At 59.3% G+C, this 19,870-nt stretch overlaps 1 protein-coding gene across 1 annotated transcript; it reads right to left on the bottom strand.

The window, feature by feature from the left end:
* Positions 1-175: 175 nt before the first annotated feature.
* On the bottom strand, positions 176-18,764 carry CCDC15 (coiled-coil domain containing 15). The gene is made up of 11 exons (XM_054223072.1): positions 18,714-18,764; positions 17,409-17,603; positions 15,415-15,564; positions 14,556-14,729; positions 13,520-13,624; positions 8,401-8,565; positions 7,134-7,253; positions 4,830-4,933; positions 2,541-2,720; positions 2,320-2,468; positions 176-1,592 (listed from the first exon to the last, which is right to left on the bottom strand). The coding sequence occupies exons 2-11, from the start codon at positions 17,580-17,582 to the stop codon at positions 1,471-1,473; spliced, it is 1,443 nt and encodes a 480-aa protein (XP_054079047.1). The 5' UTR covers positions 17,583-17,603; positions 18,714-18,764; the 3' UTR covers positions 176-1,470.
* Positions 18,765-19,870: the final 1,106 nt, after the last annotated feature.

The following is a 19,870-nucleotide window of genomic DNA, read 5'->3' as shown; positions in this document are numbered from 1 at the left end:
CCCAGACGCCGCTTTCGCCGGCAGAAAAGGCCGGGTTAAACTTTTCCCCGCTCCCTTTTCCCATCGGCGCCCCGATTTTGGCCCAGCCACCCCCCCACACCCCCCCCCCCCAGCCAGGCTGTCGGGTTTATTGAGTTTATTGGGGTTTATTGGGGTTTATTCGGGTTTATTTGCCGTCCCCCCCCCCAAAAGGATGCCATTTACGCCACAGGCCGGGCCAGATCAGGAGGCCGGGGGAGCAGCAGCGATGGCTTTATTAAACATCATTCCTTTGAATTAAGCGCCCAAACCAGACCCCGACCCTCGGGGGGACGGGGGGGCCGCTCCGCAGTGGTGAAAGCTGGGTGTCCCCCGGCCGTGAGCAAGCGTTTGGGGAGCTGCCAAGGAACCGCTTGTCCTCGGCTGCCCTGAAATCCCTCAAAAAACACAGTTGGAGCTTCCCTGGCTCCCGGCACACGCGAAAAACCTCCCCGGGGCCGCATCCGACTCCGCCTCAACACCCCTTCTCAGGTCGGCAGCGTCTCCCCCTGACGCAAACGGCGGTTAATAAATAGCGCCGGCCGCCGCGAAGAAAGCGGTGAATGATTCTCCAAGGGGGAGCGAGGAAACGGAGGAGCATCCCCGGCCCCGGTCCAACTCCTCCCCTCTACCTCTGCCCGGGGTCGCGGGATGGTGACGGGGTAAAGAAACGAGGCGGCACGCTCGGGCGCCCGTCCTTCCTGCCCCGGTTAATATTGGAGAGGGCGGCCCGGCGAGGAGTAAATATTAATGGGGGGGGGGGGGGGTGTTACAGTGCAACCTCCCCACCGTTAGCCCGCCGCCGTCGTTTTTTGGGAAAAGAGAGCGATTCGGGGATTTCAAAGTTGAGAAGGGAACAAGCAGCATCCCTGGGCTGGGGGGCGCAGCTTGGGAAAACCAAGGAGAAGGGAAGAATCCCGCTCACCTGGAGATGAATAATATAGACTTTTTTTTTTTTTCTTCTAGGAAAAAAAGCTCCTTTCCGGAGCAAAATAGAGGGAAGGCGGGTAGGGAGGGGGGCGGATGGCATTAGAGGAGATGTCCTCACCCGGAAGAAAGTGAAGGAGCGATAAATACCCGGAGCGTGAGGCGAGGGGCAGGGGCTGGCAGGAGCCAGAGGGAAACGGAGCGAAGGGAGGGGGGAAGGAAGGGTTTTGAAAGGGGGAGGGGGTTTTTTAACCCCAAAAGATCTCGCCCCCACTCCCACTGAGCCAACCAACCTCGGGAAACAATTTATTGTGCGGCCGAACGCCAAAAAATTCAAGCGTCTGCCTAGAAAGCCGGCCCCGCCAGCGAGGGGCTTCTCCGCACCCACGGGCGCGGAGAGGCGCGAGGCTGAGCCCCCCCGGGGAGGAGCGCGAAGGTGCCGTGGTGGGTGGAAGGGGGCACGGCCCCGCTCCCTACTTACAGCGGGCGCCAAGACGCGAGGCGGGGGCCGGGCGGCCGTCCTCGTCACAGACGCTGCCCCGTGCGAGCCAAGAGAGAGGCCAGGTCGCGGAGCGGCGGCAGGGCGGCGGGGCTCCCATCCGTCGGGACGCAGGAGGAGAGGAGGGAGAGCAGCGCCCGGCTGTAGGCTGGGGGGGGTGGGGGGGACAGGGACACAGAAGCAGCGTTAAGGGACGAGAGTTTCAATTACGGCCCCAAAACCGGGCTCGGCTTCAGCCTTTTGCCGTAAAGCAGAGAGAGAAGAACGGGGTTTTTAAGACAAACGGACGTGCCTGGAGTTTTCCGCACGCTCCTGGGTACGAAGCGGTACGCGAGCCAACGCAGGAAAGCCAAAGATTTTTATAGAACCCCAATTTCTCTATTTTCTTCCACCCAACCCCCCCCCCCCCCCCCCAAAAAAAAAAGATGACTCCCAGTTGCTCGGCCGCGTACTTTTCCGAGCTGTACTGGAGATCAGAGCGTGCCGTCACCTAAGACGATTTCCACCACCTTCCTGCCTCCTCCCAACAGAATATTCAGCGTTTCGGGCAAAGAGCTTTTCTGTGCCGGGCGTCTTTGCCTTACGGTTCTCCTCCCCCCCGCCCCGCCGCCCCCGCTTCCCAACGCTCGGCTGGATTACGGCAGCGTTCCCAAACGCCTCGGAGAGCCAGGGCTTTGCCGACGACGCCCCCCTCCCCGAGCTCCCCGAAGGGACAGAGGGAAGAGGCTGAGTTAGAAAGGAGCAGCAGAGCTCGCCCTCGCCGGAGATTTGTAGGAGCAAATCTACACGGGAAAGGTGCGGCCAGGTTCGATTTCTCCCGGGATAATAAGGGACGCGGATCCAGGGGCCTCCTCGGCGGAAGCGGGAGCTCCTACCTTTGGGGTTTTGGTAGAAGACGCAGTTGTTGGCGCAGGTATCCGGGTGGGAGCCCCAGAAATCGGACCCGCAGGAGCACAGCGGGGGCAAATCGATGTTATACAGTTTTATCTTCTCCCTCGTCTGGGCTCTCAGCGCGTCGACGTACCTGCGAGGGATAAAACATTCACCTCTGCCAGCAACACCCGGCTCCGGGCGAGGAGAGGGGATCCGGCCATACCTCGCGTACTCCTTATTCCGCTGCCGTTTATCCTTGACCTTCTCCGCTCTCCTCTCCTCCAGTTTAAGCTGGGCCAGGGTTTCACAGGCTCCCTCTCCCAGGGAGGGCTCCTGCCCGTCGGCCGCCTCCTGCATCCTCCGCTCTTCCGCCCGGCGCTGCTTCTCCGTCTTGCTTTTAATCCTGCAGGCGCGCGCCGGCTTAGGGAAGGAGCTCCCTCATCCCTCCCTCTGTTCCCCGCCGGCCCCCGCTTCCCCGAAAGAGCTGCTCTTTTGGCCTCCCCAAGCCAAGCGCGGTGCCTGGGCTCTTGGATACCCCGCCAGAAAGGGCCGGCAGCTCCGCTTCCCCCCAATTTTGTCGGATCACGGGGCAGCTCGGCCCCGACCCTAAAGCTATCCCTGCGACTTCCAGGCCAGGGAGCGCAACAGGGCCATGGAAAGGTGCTGGGAAGAGCGGAGAAGCCCCAAGGATCCCACGCCTCCTCCAAAAGAGGCATTTTTAACCGAATCTCCCTCTTATTTCCTCCAATCTCCCTCGCACCTACGCGGCCCTCCAGCCCTTGCCGTGCGAGTCGGGCTGCGTAAATCGCACCAAACGCGAAGCCCGTTCCCTCGACGAGCGGCGGTTCCGCGGCGCAAAGGCTTTACACCCGAAGCGTCTGCCATTTCGGTCCCGCCGAGGAGCCCCGAGTGCGAGAACGCACGTTCCGGGCTGCCGAAAGGCAGTCAAAAAGAAGGAAAAAAAAAAAAAAAAAAAAAAAACCGAACCGAACCGAACCAAACCAAAAATCCCGCCTGGGCAGAAGCCGGGGGGAAGCAAACGTAATCGAAGGAGACATTTTCGGACGTTCCGCCCTTCGGCAGGGGTCAAAATCTTGACGTCCGGCAGGGAAGTGCCGAAGCCAAACTTCTCCAGTCGGGTTATAAACTCCAAAACTGTTTTTTAAATGAAGTGGTAATAGAGCCTTAACTGCCCCGCCGTAAATCTTCAGCCGTAGGAACCAAGGCCAAGGCCAACTTAAGGCTTTACACTGAAGTAATTACAAAACCAGCTCTTTTCCGCATAAGCTCGGCGCAGCTTGCAGCTCCAGCAAGCCGGAGGGGGGGGGGGCGGAAAAAAAAAAAAAACCAAACCCGCTATAATAAAAAGCTATTCCACTAACTAGCGAGTCCCCGGTGTCTCGCCAGCACTTGCAGGGCAGGGAAAGGTCTCCGAAGTTCCCGAGCGCCAATTTAAACGTCAGGAACGCGGTTGGAGGAGCCTTTCTTGAGACGGGGGAGAAAAAAAAAAACAAAAAAATGGGAAAAATCCTGCCCTGGGGTACCTGTCCCCCGGCTCCCACAGGGCCTTGCCCGCTGCGGAGCCGGGTGGAGACCCGGGAGGTCGGAGCTCCATCATTTTATTTAAGAGCAAGGCAGAGACACAAAAAAAAAATAATAATAAATAAAATAAATCTAGAGCCCCTTTCCTATTTTTGGTGGGAATTCGCAGAGCTCCTCCTCAACAAAGCCCTCAACGGAAGACGACCGAAGCACCAAAACGAGCGCTGACACTTTTACGCGGAGTTTTCAACTCTGGCGCAAATATTAGGAAATCTTCTTCTGACATTGACGTGACGTTTATAGCTGCGAAGGTGAAGGGTCTGATGATTTTAAAAAAAAAACAAAAAAAAAAACAACAAACCCCCACGGAGATAACATCAGCTTAATAACGACGACGCGACCTCACCCCCCCGGAGTTTCTAAACGTAGACCCAAGGTCTCGGGATCGGTGCCCCAGCGTCAGGGTTTGGGGAGCCGCGACTCTCCCGGCCCGACGTTTCGCCTCCCGACTCCTACCCAGAAAGCAGAGGAGCGCGGAGCGCCCCGGCAGGGCCCCCGGAGCTCTCTCCCGGAGAGCTCGGCCAAGCGAATCCCACCCCCGGGCTTAACGGATTGGGCGCTAAAACAAACCCCGGGGAGAAGTCGGGCTTCACGCCCGGCGCTCGCATCACGGCCCTTCTTTCGAAGTACTTCAAAAGTTGATCAAGCGGCTTTTTTAATCCATCGCGGGGGGGTGGGGGGGCGGCTCGGGGCCACGGAGGCGCAACGCCACCCGTCAGGCGCGTCGGCTTCACGTCGAGCTGGGCCATCTTCTCAACGCCGCTGCACCGGGGCGGCGGAAGAGCCGCCCGATCGCCGGCACCTGGGTCCCGAGACCTTCCCGGCTTCGGGTGTCACCTCCTTCCTCCCCTCCCTGCCCGCGCCCCGCAGGGGGTGACACCGTCTCCCCCCCCCCCCGCCGCGTACTCACCCGGCGATTCTCTTCTGCCTCTCCCTGCGCCTTTGCTGTTCCTTCACTTGCTCTCGCTCGATATTCATGAAGAGGCGCCTGTACCTCAGGTACTGGGTCTGACGCTGCGGGAAAGAGGAGGCACCTTTGGAGAAGGGATCCGGGATCGGGCGATAGCGGCGTTGGGCTGATTTCCGGAGAGAAACCTCCCTCTTTCCCCCCCCGAGATCCTCAAACATCTCCTTGGGCGCCTGCCCCAGCACCGAGAAGCCGGAGAGACAGCTGGGAGAGGAGGCCCGAGACACCTCCGGGTACCAGCATCCCTCGCTGAAACTCCCACGGACGGAAGCTCCATCAGCCAAAAAATTCCCAAACTCTCGCTTTCCTGGGAGTAAAAGAGCCGCTTCCCGCTTCCACCCGCTGTACGCCCGAGAATTTCGATCCACCCGGGGGACAACGCGGATCGCTGGAAGCCGATACCTCCAAAAAAAAAATAGTGAATGTACAACACCGAGCCGGGCCCGCTCCGCGCAGAACCACGGAGGTGGCAAACTCTGCGCATTGGGAAGAGCGCGTGTCCGGAGATGGAGGGAGGTCATCCTCCCCCTCGGCTCTGCTGTGCCCTGGGGAGGCCGCACCTGGAGCGCTGGGTCCAGTTCTGGGCTCCCCGGTTCCAGAAGGACAGGGAACTGCTGGAGAGAGTCCAGCAGAGGCGACGGAGATGCTGAGGGGCTGGAGCACCTCTGTGCTGAGGAAAGGCTGAGAGCCCTGGGGCTGGTCAGCTGGAGAAGAGCAGGCTGAGGGGGGATCTCAGCAATGCTCAGCAAGAGCTAAAGGGAGGGAGGGGGGCAAGGGGATGGGGCCAGACTCTTCTCAGCGGTGCCCGGGGACGGGACAAGGGGCAACGGGCACGAACTGGAACATGGGAAGTTCCATCTCAACGTGAGGAGGAACTTCTTCACCCTGAGGGTGGCAGAGCCCTGGCAGAGGCTACCCAGAGAGGTGGTGGAGTCTCCATCTCTGGAGACATTCCAACCCCCGCCTGGACGCGTTCCTGTGCCACCTGCTCCGGGTGTTGGAGGAGATGATCTCCAGAGGTCCCTTCCCACCCCGGCCAGTCCGTTGAGTCTGTGAACTCGTTGCCGAGACAAACCCGAGAACCCCGCAGGGAACAACCCCGTGCGGTACCGAGCACGACGAGGTTTCGTGCCCAGGCTTCGGGGACGCAGCAAAGGCCAGGAAACCTCCCGGCTAAAGCTCCCACCAAAAGTCCTCCCAACCGCGTGGCAACAACCAGCGGGTGTACAGCTAACGGGAGCTCCACAACGCCAGAAGGTTTAAGATGTGGATTTTTCCTCCTCAACGCCACGAGTTTCGGGCTGAGCTCGCCCCTCTCGCCCGGCGGAACGCATCCCGCGCCGCCGGAGATACAGGAGCAGGAGACGGCCAGGCTGAGAGCGGAGAAAGCTGGATGGAAAAAACCCAGGCGGAAGAGAGTGCTGCAAAACCAGTTATCTCGGGGTAGATCAGAGCCAAGGAGATAAAAAGCAAGGGGCAAAGGGAACCGCCGGGGGAAGGAGCAGCCTGACGAGCCCCGGCTGCTGTCACGCCGTCTAGAAACCGCGACGGGTCAGCTTGTCGGAAAACGCTCGTAAGGAACCCAAAAAAAAAAACCCCGCAATTCTCTCCAGCTCCTTCCGAGTTTTCGGCTGCGAGCAAGCCGACAAAAGAAGAGGGAAGCGTTCCTCTTCACGTCAGAGGGAAGCAGGAAAAGAAGAGTCGCTTCCTTTAGGCATCCAAGAGAAACATCGGCTCTTTGCATCAGCACGAGCCAAACCGTCCCGGAGGCAGGCTGGTAGATCAGACACTCGGCACCAGGCCCGCGGCGCCACCCCGATGCCTGTGAGGTGCTGAGGTGGGAGAAACCTTTATATTCCCAACAAAGATAAAGTGGGTTTTGTTCTTTTTTTTTGTTTTTTTGGTTTTTTTTTAAGCGTTTTTGGCAGCTCCTCTCTCTCTCCCTGCGACTACAGAAAGCGACGCCTTCGTCGCGCCAGGCAAAACGAACGGAGCCCGTTTCTCCCCCAGCGTTACTCGGCTCCCGGATTCGGCGGGAGGAGCACGGGATGGTGGCGCTTGCCGTCACAACGTGACCTTCAAAAAAAAAAAAAGAACCCGGTGGTTTCGCCCAAAGCCTGAGACACCATCAACGCTGAGAAACGTTAACGCGAAGGCCGCTCTCGAGGCTCCGTGAGGCAGCAGCATCCCCCGCGCTCGATACCTCCCGGCGCCGAAGCAACGAGGACTTGGCTCCAGCAGACCAACCTGCTTCTTAGTTTCCTCTCGGTCGACGCCAGCCCAGAGTCCGAGGGGAGATGGGTGATGGGCGTCCAGTCCCTGAGGAGGCTGGGGCGAGCTCGAGTCCTTCACCGACCCGTCGCAGGGCTGGAAGAGAACGTACGAGAGCGGCATCAGCCTCTTCACGGTCAAGTTTCTCCCTCAGCCAAGCGACGCCTCGCCGGAGGCGAGTCCTCTGCAGCCCTACAGTCCTCAGCGGGGCTGCGCTTTTCCCCCGGGGTACAGGTCGGCTTCTCCTTCCTGTCACCCGCCAGAAGGGACGCGGGGCGCCACCTCCGCGTAGGAGCCGGCAGCGCCAACCGCTCGGCCGAAAGCTCTCCTCGGAGGAGGCTCCTGCTTTAGTTTGAGCGTGGATTCACGCCTCCCCTCCCCACGCTTGCGCTGCGCGCTTCGGGGAGCGCGAGAAAAATAACAATAACACCAATAACATCAAAAAAAAAAAAAAAAAGCATCGAGGGAGCTCAACAGCCGCCACCTCCCCCCAGACCTCAGCGTGAACCTCTGCCTTCCTCCCTCCGCTCCTCGGTATTTGTCAAGCCAGTATTTCTGCTCCCGGCTGGACTAATCACCAGGTGAGGCTGCCACAGCCATCAAGTGTTTGCTAATTACTCCAGGTAATCAGCGCGGACGCGTTCCCGCACCTCAGACACGCTTAAAGAAAGCCTGCCCGAAAACAAAAGAGGAATCGATAAACACATCAAGCTCGGTCCTCGTTTCGCCAGCCCCGAGGCCCAGGAATCGCAACGGGCGGCTCCTTCCTCCGCTCCAAAGCTTTCTTTTTTAACTTTTCTCGGAGGTTTTGGGGCTGATTCGACGCAGCGCTCGCAGCTCTTCCGCCCCGCTGCTGCCCGCCAGCTGGGCAGCCGGACCAGAGGCAGCTGCAGGTCCTGCGGGCCGCAGTTTGGGAGTTCGGTTAAGCGTATGATGCGATTGCACGCTCCGTTTGCGATTTCCGCTGAGCGCCGGCCAACTGGCATCACGCGGCAGGCGCAAATAAAACCCCTTTTGAAGCCGCAGCTGTAAGATGAAAGCGGTGAAACAGAAGCGGCCAATCTCCCTTTCGCTCTGACGTTGCTCTCCGGCCTGTTTTGACGACAGTAGGCTTCAGAGTTAACCAGGCCTGAGGGAGCAACCGCTCTACCACAGCGGCAGCCTCAACCACCGCTGAAATAAATCCAAATCCCAACGATTCGAACCTCTCGGGACCAGCTGGCCCAGCCCGCGCGAGTCTTACTTTTGCAAATTCGATTTTGATGTAGAAGTCGTCGTCTTGCTGGGCCTGATGCGGGGCTGTCCCCGGGTCTTGCAGCTCTGCTGGAAGATCATGATGTCCCGCTAGAAGCAGTTCCTCCCTCTCGTCTTCCGCGGGCGCCGCGGCCGTCTCGGAAGGCTCTGGTTTCTGGAGGAGAAGGGAGGGGAGAGGCGTAAATACGGAATTCAAATGGGGCTGTTTTGGTGCCGAGGGCAAATTCCACGTCCTCGCGCCCAGGTTAAGAGGCAGCTTTAACCGAGGGCACTTGTTCTGTGGCGTCAGGTGAGATCCGGCGAGCAGCGACGCAACGGCCAGTAGCCGAAGGGGGCCTATGAGAAAGCGGGAGGGGGGCTTTTTGCCGGAGCGCGGCGTGACAGGGCCAGGGGGGGAATGGCTTCAAACCGAAAGAGGGGAGATTGGGATGAGATACCAGGAAGAAATCGTTTGCTGTGAGGGCGGTGAGCCCCTGGCCCAGGTTGCCCCATCCCTGGAAGGGTTCAAGGCCAGGTTGGACGGGGCTTGGAGCAACCTGGGCTGGTGGGAGGTGTCCCTGCCCGGGGCAGGGGGGGGGACACTGGATGGTCTTCAAGGTCCCTTCCATCCCGAACCATTCCGTGATTCTATAACGCGTTTGAGCGTCACCGGCAGGGCGCGAGAGCCCGAAAAATCCGCATTTAGCAGGGTAACTGGTGACAACGTTCTCACCCAGAGCAGAAACAGAGGGACAGACGGGGGGGGGGGCGAGGGAAAGACGAGGAGAAGACCTCTCCAGGCGCTGTTTTGCAACCGCAAGGAGTCTGGGAGGGGGTGGGGGGGGGCGGCGGGATCGCCGGAGCGACGCTCGAGTACATAGCGTGCTCCCTCAGATGGTAAGCGGGCAGGCTCCCCCGCGGCAATTAACAATATTTTGAGAGGCGGCAGATTGTTTCCTACAAACTCAAAAAATCAGAATGCCAGAAGCGAGCTCGGAGCCAGGATTTTTTTTTTTTTCTTTTTTTTTTTTTCTTCCCCCCCCCCCCTTCCCTCCCTGCCTTGCCATCCCTCCAGCGCGCCGGGAAGGGAAGAGCGAGGGCTGCTGGCAGAGGGAGAGGATGGATCGACAGGTCAGGGATGCCTTGAGATGGCTCTGCTGCGGGGCGGGATGGAGGGAGGACGGCCCGGAGTTCGTCTGAACACGGAATTATTTGATAGGCGTAGAAATTACCCCCTCGACCCTGTTACGAGAGGCACAACCCAGAAGAGCTGCTTTGGTGAGGAGACAAGGGAAGAGAGGGCAACGCTTATTGCTTTGTGAGGACGCTGGGAAAGTAGAAGGAAATGAAACTGGGAGCGGGGCCGGGGGGGAAAAACCACCCACCTAACTTGGGAGAATGATCGACTGGGGAGAAGAACGCGGGTGCTGTCCCGCCGGGGACCCACGGCGGCCTACCGAACCCTAAAGGAGAAGAGGCCGAAGGCTCGGTGAACTCATCCGAAACACCGGACGGGTCATTGCCGCGCGACTACCATCTCGGTACCTGCTCGGGAAAGCGGGGAAGAAACTCCCTGGATGTTTTGGACCTGAAGAGAAATCTCTGGGAGAAAGGAAGAGCAATGATTTTGGGAGCACGGCTTACCATTGACGGCAGGGAATGCCACGCTTTAAAGGGAAGAAGGGGAAAAAAGAAATTAAAAGAAAAGGAGAAAAATGCAGAAAATAGGACTGACGGAGAAGCTGCTTTAAACTGAGAAGTTCCTTTAAACTGAGCAAACGTAAACGACCCGGCCGGAGGGGAAGGACGAGCAGCGCAGGGCAAGACGAGCCTGGCTAAATCCCAAGCTCTCCTTGCGCCCGCCATCCACGCGAGCGCGGAGGAAGCGGAGCGCGGGTCGGGATTACCCAAGGAATCACGCGGGAGACAAGACAAGAAAACAACCCGGTGAGGCCAAAGCCGTGAGTAAAACAGGAGAGATGGAGGTAAGGAGCCAGGCTTTCGCAAGAGGGACTAAAGGACTCGCTGCTCAAAGGAGGACGGCCGTCAGAGGACACCAGGAACAAGTGTTTTACGCTTCTGGGCATCGGCGTTCAGCCCAAGGCTCGCTCCGAGCTAACGGAAGCGGCAAGAAAAATCACGGGTTGTTATTGGGAAAGAAAAAAAAAAAATAAAATAAAATAAAAATAATCATATTACTGCTAGAAGCTGAGGTTTTTCAGGAGGCGGGACCTGCCCTGGGTTACTGCCAGGAGGAGCAGAGAAGCCGCTAACGGCGCCTCCCCTCGGAATCCGCGGAGGTTCGGATTATCAGAAAACGGCCCGAACTTGAAATAAAGGAGGGGGGGAAAGGAAATACTAAAGGGAAGGTGTTGGCCTCAAGATTTTAACTGCCTGACTTTTGGAGAGGGGGGAAAAAACCCCCCCCCAAAAAAAAACCCACCCAAAACAAAACAAAACAAAACCCAAGAGGAAATCACTTTGCAAACTGCCTGTAAGCTGCCAGAAAGCAAGATAAGCGGCAACCAGCACCAATTTGTCAAGAGCAAGTCGCGTCTAGCTGGTTTGAATTCCTGCTGCAACAGAAGGAAGAGGCCCGGGGCAAAGCACAGCAGACGGTATCTCGAGTTCAGCTTCGCCGTCGACACCGCCCCGTTCGACGCTTTTGTAAAGAAACACGGGCGAGATGGAAACTATTACACGGGAGGGGCAATACCGATTAAAAACACCGCCCAAATTCAGCCTCGGGAGTTCACGGCACGAAAACAAAGAGTAATTTCACTATCAGCCCGGCCCCGACGGAAGCAAGCAGCACCTCGATGACATTCGCCGGCCCCACCGAGCCCCTCGACGCCGCGGAAGTCTGGCAGAACGGGCTAAAAACCAGGCTCGGGCGCAAACCAAAGCAGTCGGCTGGAACGGGCAGCGCGAGGAAACACGGCGAGGACAAACGCAAAGGGCACGGCGGGCGCTGCGCGAAACCCGCAACGATTTATTGTTGTTCAGACCAATTATTCTACCACCCAGTGACGCCTCCCCGCCCGGGAAGGGGAATCGGGGAAAACAAGGAAACCCGAGGGCTGATGTATAAATAGATTTAATAGAATAAGACTAAATAACCAACGATAATACCAAAGAACCGATATTGATCCCGATACTCATATAAAAACGCACGAGGATTATCCTCAGCCCGTTCCATCAGTTGTAAGCCGTGCGCTCCCCGCGGGGGACGGCAGATGGGGGACGCTGCGAGCGCTGCGGCGGCGGGAGGAAGAGGAGGAGGGCTCAGGGCTCCGGCACCGGGGCGAGGAGTTCTCAGGATGGCCACCAGCGAGGGAGAGAGCGAACCACGCGGCAAACTTTCTGATTTTCTATCCCATGCGCCGTTCGGGGTGTGAAATAACCCTGTTGGCAGCTTGGGGCAAGCGCCCGGCTCTTGCTCCTCCTCGTCCTCGCACCCGGCGAGCTCGAAAACACCCGCACCTCGAATCTCCCCCAGCCCAGCCAGCTATAAAGCAACTATTTTCACCAATTCGGATGTTCGAGTCTTCTAAAAGTGTGGTTTTTCCCAAACCTTAGAAGAGAAATTAGGCCTGTGGCGCTCAAACCAGGACAGGCAGCGATTACCAGGGGTAATTAAAATCTTTTGCATCCGAAGAGACGGGAAAAAGCTGCTGTCCTGCCTAGTGTGACCGCGGCAAAGGTTCAGCTTAATAGTAGAGCTTTTTTTCCCCCCACCCGCCCACCCCGGTGTCTTGGAGTAATAAAACAAGAGTCGTGCAATAAATCCCTATATTCCTCCCGGAATAAATGGACTAGGGAAGCCGTTAAGTCCTCCCGGGCAGAGGTTGGAAGAACGCACAGATTAAGCGTAGCTGCAGCAAGGCCGTGGTGGGAGGACGGCCCCGATCCAACCTCCCCCCCACCCCTCCCCGATCCCTCCCAGCCTTCTTTCCCACTGCTCCGGATGACTCGCCACGGGGCCACAGGCCTCCCACGCATCCCGCTGGCCATCTTCTGGAACCCTCCGTAGAGCCACCGTATTATTCGCGCGAGGCTTTAGCGCCGCTAATAGCCAAGTAATGAATCACTCCCGTCTTGCTGAGCAGCCTGAACGCATCGAGGACTTATAATGAAGGTACGTCTAGTGTCCCAAATAGATAACGAGGTTTCCGAACCCGTAATTATACTCTTTCTACAACTCTTGTTCGCGAAGCTGACTTCCTTGAACAGCACGCGGAGGAGGAAGAGATGGAGCAGCAGAAAATATCTTACGTAAAAGATATTTTCTAGGTAACAGCCAGCCAAGGTCTCCTTCAGCCTTGACGGACCCCGGAAAGAGCTGGGAATGAAGAATTGCAAGATGGGCAGGCAACGGGCTCTGGAGGAGGCAGCAAGACAAAGAGATGAGGTTGGGCGGCTGCTGGTGTTCTCCAGGACAGCCAGGCAAAGTACGTCCGTTCAAGAAAGGTCTCGGCACCGGCAAGCGGGACAATAGGCGCGACACAAAGCGGCTCTTCGCAACGGGGAGTGACAAAAGCAGGATGAAATGCAACGGAACGAAAAGGTGAGGCGCTGGGGCCCGACCTCCTTACGCGCGCTGCTTCGAGGAAAGCAGCCGAGTGCCAGCCATTCTCTACCAGAAGTCGGCCCCGGGCGAGGAAAACCCTCCCAGATCTCTGCCACCCGCACAAACCAAGGCGCTGATGCAAGGGGAACAGCTGCTGAGGTTCGCTGAAGAAAATAAAAGGCGCCTACGGGGAGGGCTGACCATCACATTCCACCCAGACACCCGGATCACAATCCCAGCCTTTACAAAAAAAAAAACATAAAAATAAATATCTATTTTGAATTCCCGTTTCCTAGTTCACCTCCCATCAGCCCCTGCAAACAGAGAGGTTTTCACCCACTTTATCCTCCTCCCTCCTCTGAAAGGCAGCAAGAACAGAGCCCGCAGGACGCGGAATTCTGGGGGCTAATCACCAGGCGGGGGTCACGAAAGCCCAATTCCCTTCGCTTCTGCTGGAGGAACTCCCTGAGCTACGCTTGGGATTTGCCCATCGGAGCCAGACCTTCAACGGCGCGCGAGGCGATTCCTCCCACCCCGCCCGCCGGCAGCCCTCGCTCACCTCTCGCCTCCAGCCGCCGCCGGGGAGCTCGGGGGGACCCGCTCCTGGGGGCACGGTTCTGCGGGACGCCAGCCTGCGCCGCACTTGCTTCACGGTTTTGCTAAGCTGCCGTTAACGACGGAAGGTCAAGAGAAAAAGAAAGGGTCAGCGGCTGCTCGCTTGTGAGGGCTACGCCAAGAAGTTCAGCCGCGCGCAAAAGGTCTCTTAACGTACCCCGCTCCAAACCAAGGGGCTTTAATCAAGGGAGCGCGACTCGACGCACAATTAGCTCGGCAAAGGGGCACGGGGTCACCCGCGGTGCCCCGACGTCCTGACCCAGGTAGGGCGGCGGGCTCGGTGACAGCTCACCCGCTCCCAAACCTCCCCGCTGAGGCGTCACAAGTCCCGCATCCCCCGACCGTCCTGCCCCGCGTCCCCCCACAGAAGATCCTCCGCCGCACGGGAAGCCGGCGCTTCCACCGGAGCCAACTCCAGCTCCCAGGCCAACACGCTTTTCCAAAGCGCCGCGTGCTACGTAAGCATCGCTATTTAAAAAAAACAAAAAAAAAACCCGCAAAAAACCCAACAAACAGCTCAAACCAGCCCCTTTAAGGCAGTTTTTCCAAGATTTCGCCATCCCGGGCTGCAGGAGACAAGCTGCAATGAGGTGGCACCACCTAGTGCCGCCTCTCCAACAGGACACGCCAGCCCTGCGGCACTGGGGGGGGGGAAAATCCGCTGGATCTAGAGGCCGGGGGGGGCCAAGTTGAACCGCAGCATCCTCCCAGAGGAGAGTTACGGTCAGGTTGGGGGGCTACGGAGGACGCCCTCCTCCATAAGGGAGGACAACACGCAGCAAACCAGAGCGGAAACGCGAGCCCGCGTTTCGTTCAGTATTTAAAAAATTAAAAAAAAAAAAAAAAAAAAAAAATAGCAATAATTAGAGATGCGTCGTCAAGAGGGCGGAAAGAGAAATATCGCCCGTCCTCCATTTCAAACCGTGAGCCACCAGCCTGACGAAGCAGGGAGGAAAAAACGCAGGAGGGGAAGGACTGACCTGGGCGGCTCGCTGCTGGAAGGGCTCGCCGTGGCCCCCAAGCCGCTGCGCCGGGGCGGCGGGACCGCAGATGGCGGGCGCGGGGCGGCTGCGGAACAGGCACGTGTTCTTCCTGGGGTTCGAACGCAGCGCCGAGGCCGAATACCGAGCGGCGAGGCAGCTCTCCCTCTCCGCCTGCCGGGAGACAGACCCCCGGAGTTAAAAACCGTCAGCCGGCAGGACGTCACCCGTGCTGCATGCGGGAGCCGCCGGCTCAATTTGGTGGCGTTTTCGGGGAGGGACGTTTTCTGCTCTCCGCGCCGAGAGGGGCACAAAGAGCCATCGGGCTCTCCGGCCGGAGCGGTGCTAGCAGAGTTAGGCGAGGACATCCCCACTCCAGCGTGCCTCCCCGGCCCTGGAATGAGCCCAAACACCCCAGGGGCGGCCAAAACCGTTGCCGTTTCAGCGCGTTCCCTTCTTGCTCCGCAGTGAGTTTCCGGCGAGTCTCCCTGGCAGTTGTTTAAAAGCAGAAAGGATTAAATACGTTAACGGGATAACCTGAAACAAACCCACGGGGGAAGCGGGAACGGGGAGAGAGCGCCGAAGCATTGCTCGCAAACCATTCGCCCTGGAAAAACGGGCAGCGGAAAGGAGGTGCCGCGATTAAAACCGGGAGACACCCAGTTCATAGCTCCGGCCCAGCGCCGGAGCGAGCCACGCACTGACCTCGCTGGAGGGGACACCATGGGGTCTGCTGTGACCAAGAGTTTCCTCGTTTTTTTTCTTATTAACCCCTTGACTCGAGGTCCTAGTGGGGCGGCGGCTTTTTTTCTTTTTTTCCCCCCACCCTGATTTACGCTGTTCCGGAGATCCGGCTTACTGCTTCGCAGGATTCCTGCAACTGCTGCTTTCTCCGCGTCCTGACCTGCCGGTTCACCCGCTGCTTCACCTCTCCCTGGAAGCGCCGCAGGCTGGCGGCCTTCTCCCGCTCCCGCTCCTTCAGCTCCTCCTCCACCCGCGACGCTGCCGCCTGCGAGAGGGGAAAGCGCGTTTTACAGCCAGTTTTGCCACATCGCGGCGTTACGGCGGCACGGATTCCACCTGCCCTTCCCACGCCCGGAGTCCGCGAGCCGGGCAAAGCAGCACCCGGAGCGAACTTGACGATGTTTTATTTCAAAATCCGTGCAGTAAAGAGCCGGGAAAAGCTCTAATTAATTATTATGAGCTTGGATGGAACGTAGCTGGCCGGATACGGAGCGCACGCACCTCTGCGACACACCGAAAGAAAAGAAGGAAAAAAAAGAAAAAAAAAAAAGGCAGCCTCATACGGCAACTCCCAGCTCCTGCTCCCAACGAAAGGATGCTCAAATATTCCAAGCCCGGATGGGAAAGGAACAGGCCAACCTCTGATCCCGTTAACGCCGCGCAAGAGCAAGGCTGGAAGAGGCGCGTCGGGGAAGCGGTTTACCATCTGAAGTCAAAGATTTAAGGCGACGACCTTAAAAAAAAAAAAAAATAAGGGATGGAGGAAAAGGGGCGAGCGAAAAACCAGCTTAACCGCCGACGCCGGGTCGGACATTCCCGACATCCCGCTGGCTGCCGGGAACTTTAACAGCAGGCAAAGCAAGGCCAGCACGCTCAACCGGAGCACGAAAACGGGGAGAAATCCGCACCGAAACCCAGCCAGAGCTACACCGCGGCCGGCCCGCTCCACTCCGTGAGCAATTCCGACACGGGAGGGATGAATACGTCTATTTTTAACAGGATCCGCTGGCGGATAGAGGTATATTAAATAAACTCCGATAACCCCCGCGCACCTTCACCTGCCCCCGAAAGCTCCCACGGCCGGCGGGGAGGCCCGGGAGCTTCCCCCCCCTCTCCCCGGAGCGGCGGGGAAGAGTCGGGCTCCCCCCCAAAGTTTCCTGGCGCTGGGATGGAAGTTACGGGGAATATGGAGACGGTTCATTTCCATACGTTATCTCGACCTTTCCGGATTTAAATGACAAGACGGAAATAAATCACCGCGGAAGGGCAGGAGCTTCTGTAACGTTTAGGCATTAATTACAGGGGACTGAACTCATCATCTTATATTTAATGCACTTTTAGTCCTCGTATAATAACCCTCAAAGCAGAAATCCCCGAGATAAGCAGCAATAAAGATTTTAAGTGTTTCTAACGGGGTACGGCGGAGATTGGCTCCAGACCCTTAAAAACATTCCACTTATTTAATTTTTAAAACAAACAAAAAAAAAAAACATAAGCAACGCGGAATAAAACCTCGGCTCAACGACAGCCTTTTCGGGATGAAGGGGAAGAGCGGCAGCGGGTACGGGGCGGGGGTTGCTGAGCCGGCCGCGGCACGGGCACCTGGAACGCAAAACTACGACGCGGAATTACAACTAAAGCGAGGAGCAGCCGGGAATAGCGAGGGGGGGAAAAAAAAAGAAAAAAAAACAAACCCCTCGCGTCGCGGCACGAACCTGCCAAGTTTTAGCTGCTTCTAGCGAAACGTTGAAAAATCCGGCGGTCCGGCTCAAATTTAAAAGCGCGGAGTGCGAGTAATTAAGCAATCAAGGGGAGCCGAGCAGAGCATCGGCCGCCTTCCCCCCCCCCCCGCTCCCCCCCCACCCCGTTCGTGTGTTTAAAACCGACGCGTTTCTCCTAAAAAAACCCAGAGTTTATACGCGGGGAATCAACTGCGGGCTCGCGTAAGCGGGACGCCGGGAGACACGGACGCCACGGTGGCTTTTAACCCTGCCAGAAAATGATGAAAATCAATTAATTCTTCTCCGGGAGTGGCTCCCCTCCCACCTCCCAAAGGAGGGGGGGGGGGGAAGCTAATTTTTGGCCCCCGAAAAGGCCAGCAGCACTCACAAAGGCCAGGCTCTGCTGGGCCCCCCCGGGGCCGCTCTCCACCCAGGCGCCCACGGGGGCCACGCTGGGGTTCCTCTCGGCCAGCACCCGCCAGCGCTGCCGGGGGGGTCTCTCCCGACGCCCCCCCGCCTGCTCCCCGGCCCCCCGCCGACGTTCCGTCCAGGGGGGCAACATCCCGGCACAGCGGCTTCGGCCCTGGGGAAGGGGCAGAGGAGGTGAGCGTGGGGGGGGGTCCCGTCCCGTCCCCCCCCCGGGCACCCCAACACGCGCCCGCAGAGCCCCCCCACCCAACCCCTGTACCCCCCCCCCCCTCACCCCCGGGCACCCCCAACCCCTGCACCCCCCCAACTCCCACACCCCCCTCCTCTCAACCCGGCCCCCCCCATCCCTGAGCCCCCCAACCCCTGCACCCCCCTCCCCTCCCCCTCCCCCCCTGACCCCCCCAAACTCCTGCACCCTCCTCCTCTCAACCCGGCCCCTCCCTACCCCTTACACCCCCCCCCCATCCCTGAGCCCCCCAACCCCTGCACTCTCCCTCCCCTCCCCCCCTGCCCCCCCCAAACCCCTACACCCCCCACTCCCCTCACCCCCTGACCCCCCCCAACCCCTGCACCCCCCCCTCCCCTCCCCTCACCCCCTGACCCCCCCCAAACCCTGCATCCCCCCCTCCTCTCAACCCGGCCCCCCCCATGCCTTACAACGCCCGAGCCCCCCCCAAAACCCTGCACCCCCCCCTTCGCCCCCTGACCCCCCCCAACCCCTGCACCCCCCCTCCCCTCCCACCCTGACCCCCCCCAACCCCTGCACCCCCCCTCCTCTCAACCCGGCCCCCCCCATCACTTACACCCGACCCCCCCCCCAAAATCTTGCGCTCCCGCCTCCCCTCACTCCCTGACCCCCCCCAACCCCTGCACCCCCCCCCTCCTCTCAACCCGCCCCCCCATTCCTTACACCCCCTGAGCCCCCCCCAAACCCCTGCACCCCCCCTCCCCTCACCCCCTGACCCCCCCCAACCCCTGCACCCCCCCCCTCAACCCGGCCCCCCCCATGCCTTACACCCCCTGAGCCCCCCCCAAACCCCTACACCCCCCACTCCCCTCCCCTCACTCCCTGACCCCCCCCAACCCCTGCACCCCCCCCCTCCTCTCAACCCGCCCCCCCCATTCCTTACACACACCCCCAACCCCTGCACCCCCCTCCCCCCCCCCCCCCTCCCCCCCCCCCCCCTCACAGCCCGGGCACCCCCAACCGCTGACGACCCCAAAACCTCCCCCTCACCCCCGGCCTCCCCCCGCCGCCACCAACCGCCACTTCCGCATCGACCGACGCTTTGAATCCCGGCGCCACTTCCGCCCAGAGCCCCGCCCCCCGCCTCGGCCCCGCCCCAAGCCCCGCCCCGGCCTCGCTCCAGCCCCGCCCCCGCAGCACCCCGGGACCGCGGGTTCGCGTCCCGCGGCGGGCGGGAGTAGGGCGCCCGGGGCCGGGGGGGGGGACACACGCACGGTGAGTTCCCTGCGCCCCCAGAGCACCCCCGGGACACCCCCAGATGTCGCTGCGGGGTCCCCATAGCCCTTCTGAGCCCCCGCGGGGGCTGGTGACAGCACAGAGCGTCTCCCCATAGCACCTCCCTACGGCACCCCCCAAATCCCTCCCTATAGCACCTCCCTATAGCACCTCCCTATAGCATCATCTCCCCATAGCATCTCCCTATATCACCTCCCTATAGCATCATCTCCCTATAGCACCTCCCTATAGCATCATCTCCCCATAGCATCTCCCTATATCACCTCCCTATAGCATCATCTCCCCATAGCACCTCCCTATAGCATCATCTCCCCATAGCATCTCCCTATAGCACCTCCCTATAGCATCATCTCCCCAGAGCACCTCCCTATAGCATCATCTCCCCATAGCATCTCCCTATAGCACCTCCCTATATCACCTCCCTATAGCATCATCTCCCTATAGCACCTCCCTATAGCATCATCTCCCCATAGCATCTCCCTATAGCATCTCCCTATAGCATACCCCAAATGCCTCCCTATGGCACCTCCCTATAGCATCATCTCCCCGTAGCATCTCCCTATAGCATCTCCCCATAGCATCTCCCTACAGCACCCCCTAAATCCCTCCCTATAGCATCTCCCTATAGCATCTCCCCATAGCATCTCCCTACAGCACCCCCTAAATCCCTCCCTATAGCATCTCCCTATAGCATCCCCTGAATCCCTCCCTATAGCATCTCCCCATAGCATCTCCCCATAGCATCTCCCTATAGCATCCCCCAAATCCCTCCCTATAGCATCTCCCTACAGCACCCCCTAAATCCCTCCCTATAGCATCTCCCTACAGCACCCCCTAAAGCCCTCCCCATAGCATCTCCCCATAGCATCTCCCTATAGCATCCCCCAAATCCCTCCCCTTATCACCTCCCTACAGCACCCCCTAAATCCCTCCCTATA

The sequence above is a fragment of the Rissa tridactyla genome, chromosome 17 (assembly GCF_028500815.1).
Source record: "Rissa tridactyla isolate bRisTri1 chromosome 17, bRisTri1.patW.cur.20221130, whole genome shotgun sequence".
Classification (NCBI taxonomy): Eukaryota; Metazoa; Chordata; class Aves; order Charadriiformes; family Laridae; genus Rissa; species Rissa tridactyla.
Note: the sequence above shows the minus strand (reverse complement) of the source record. Positions and strands in the feature narration are given on the sequence as shown.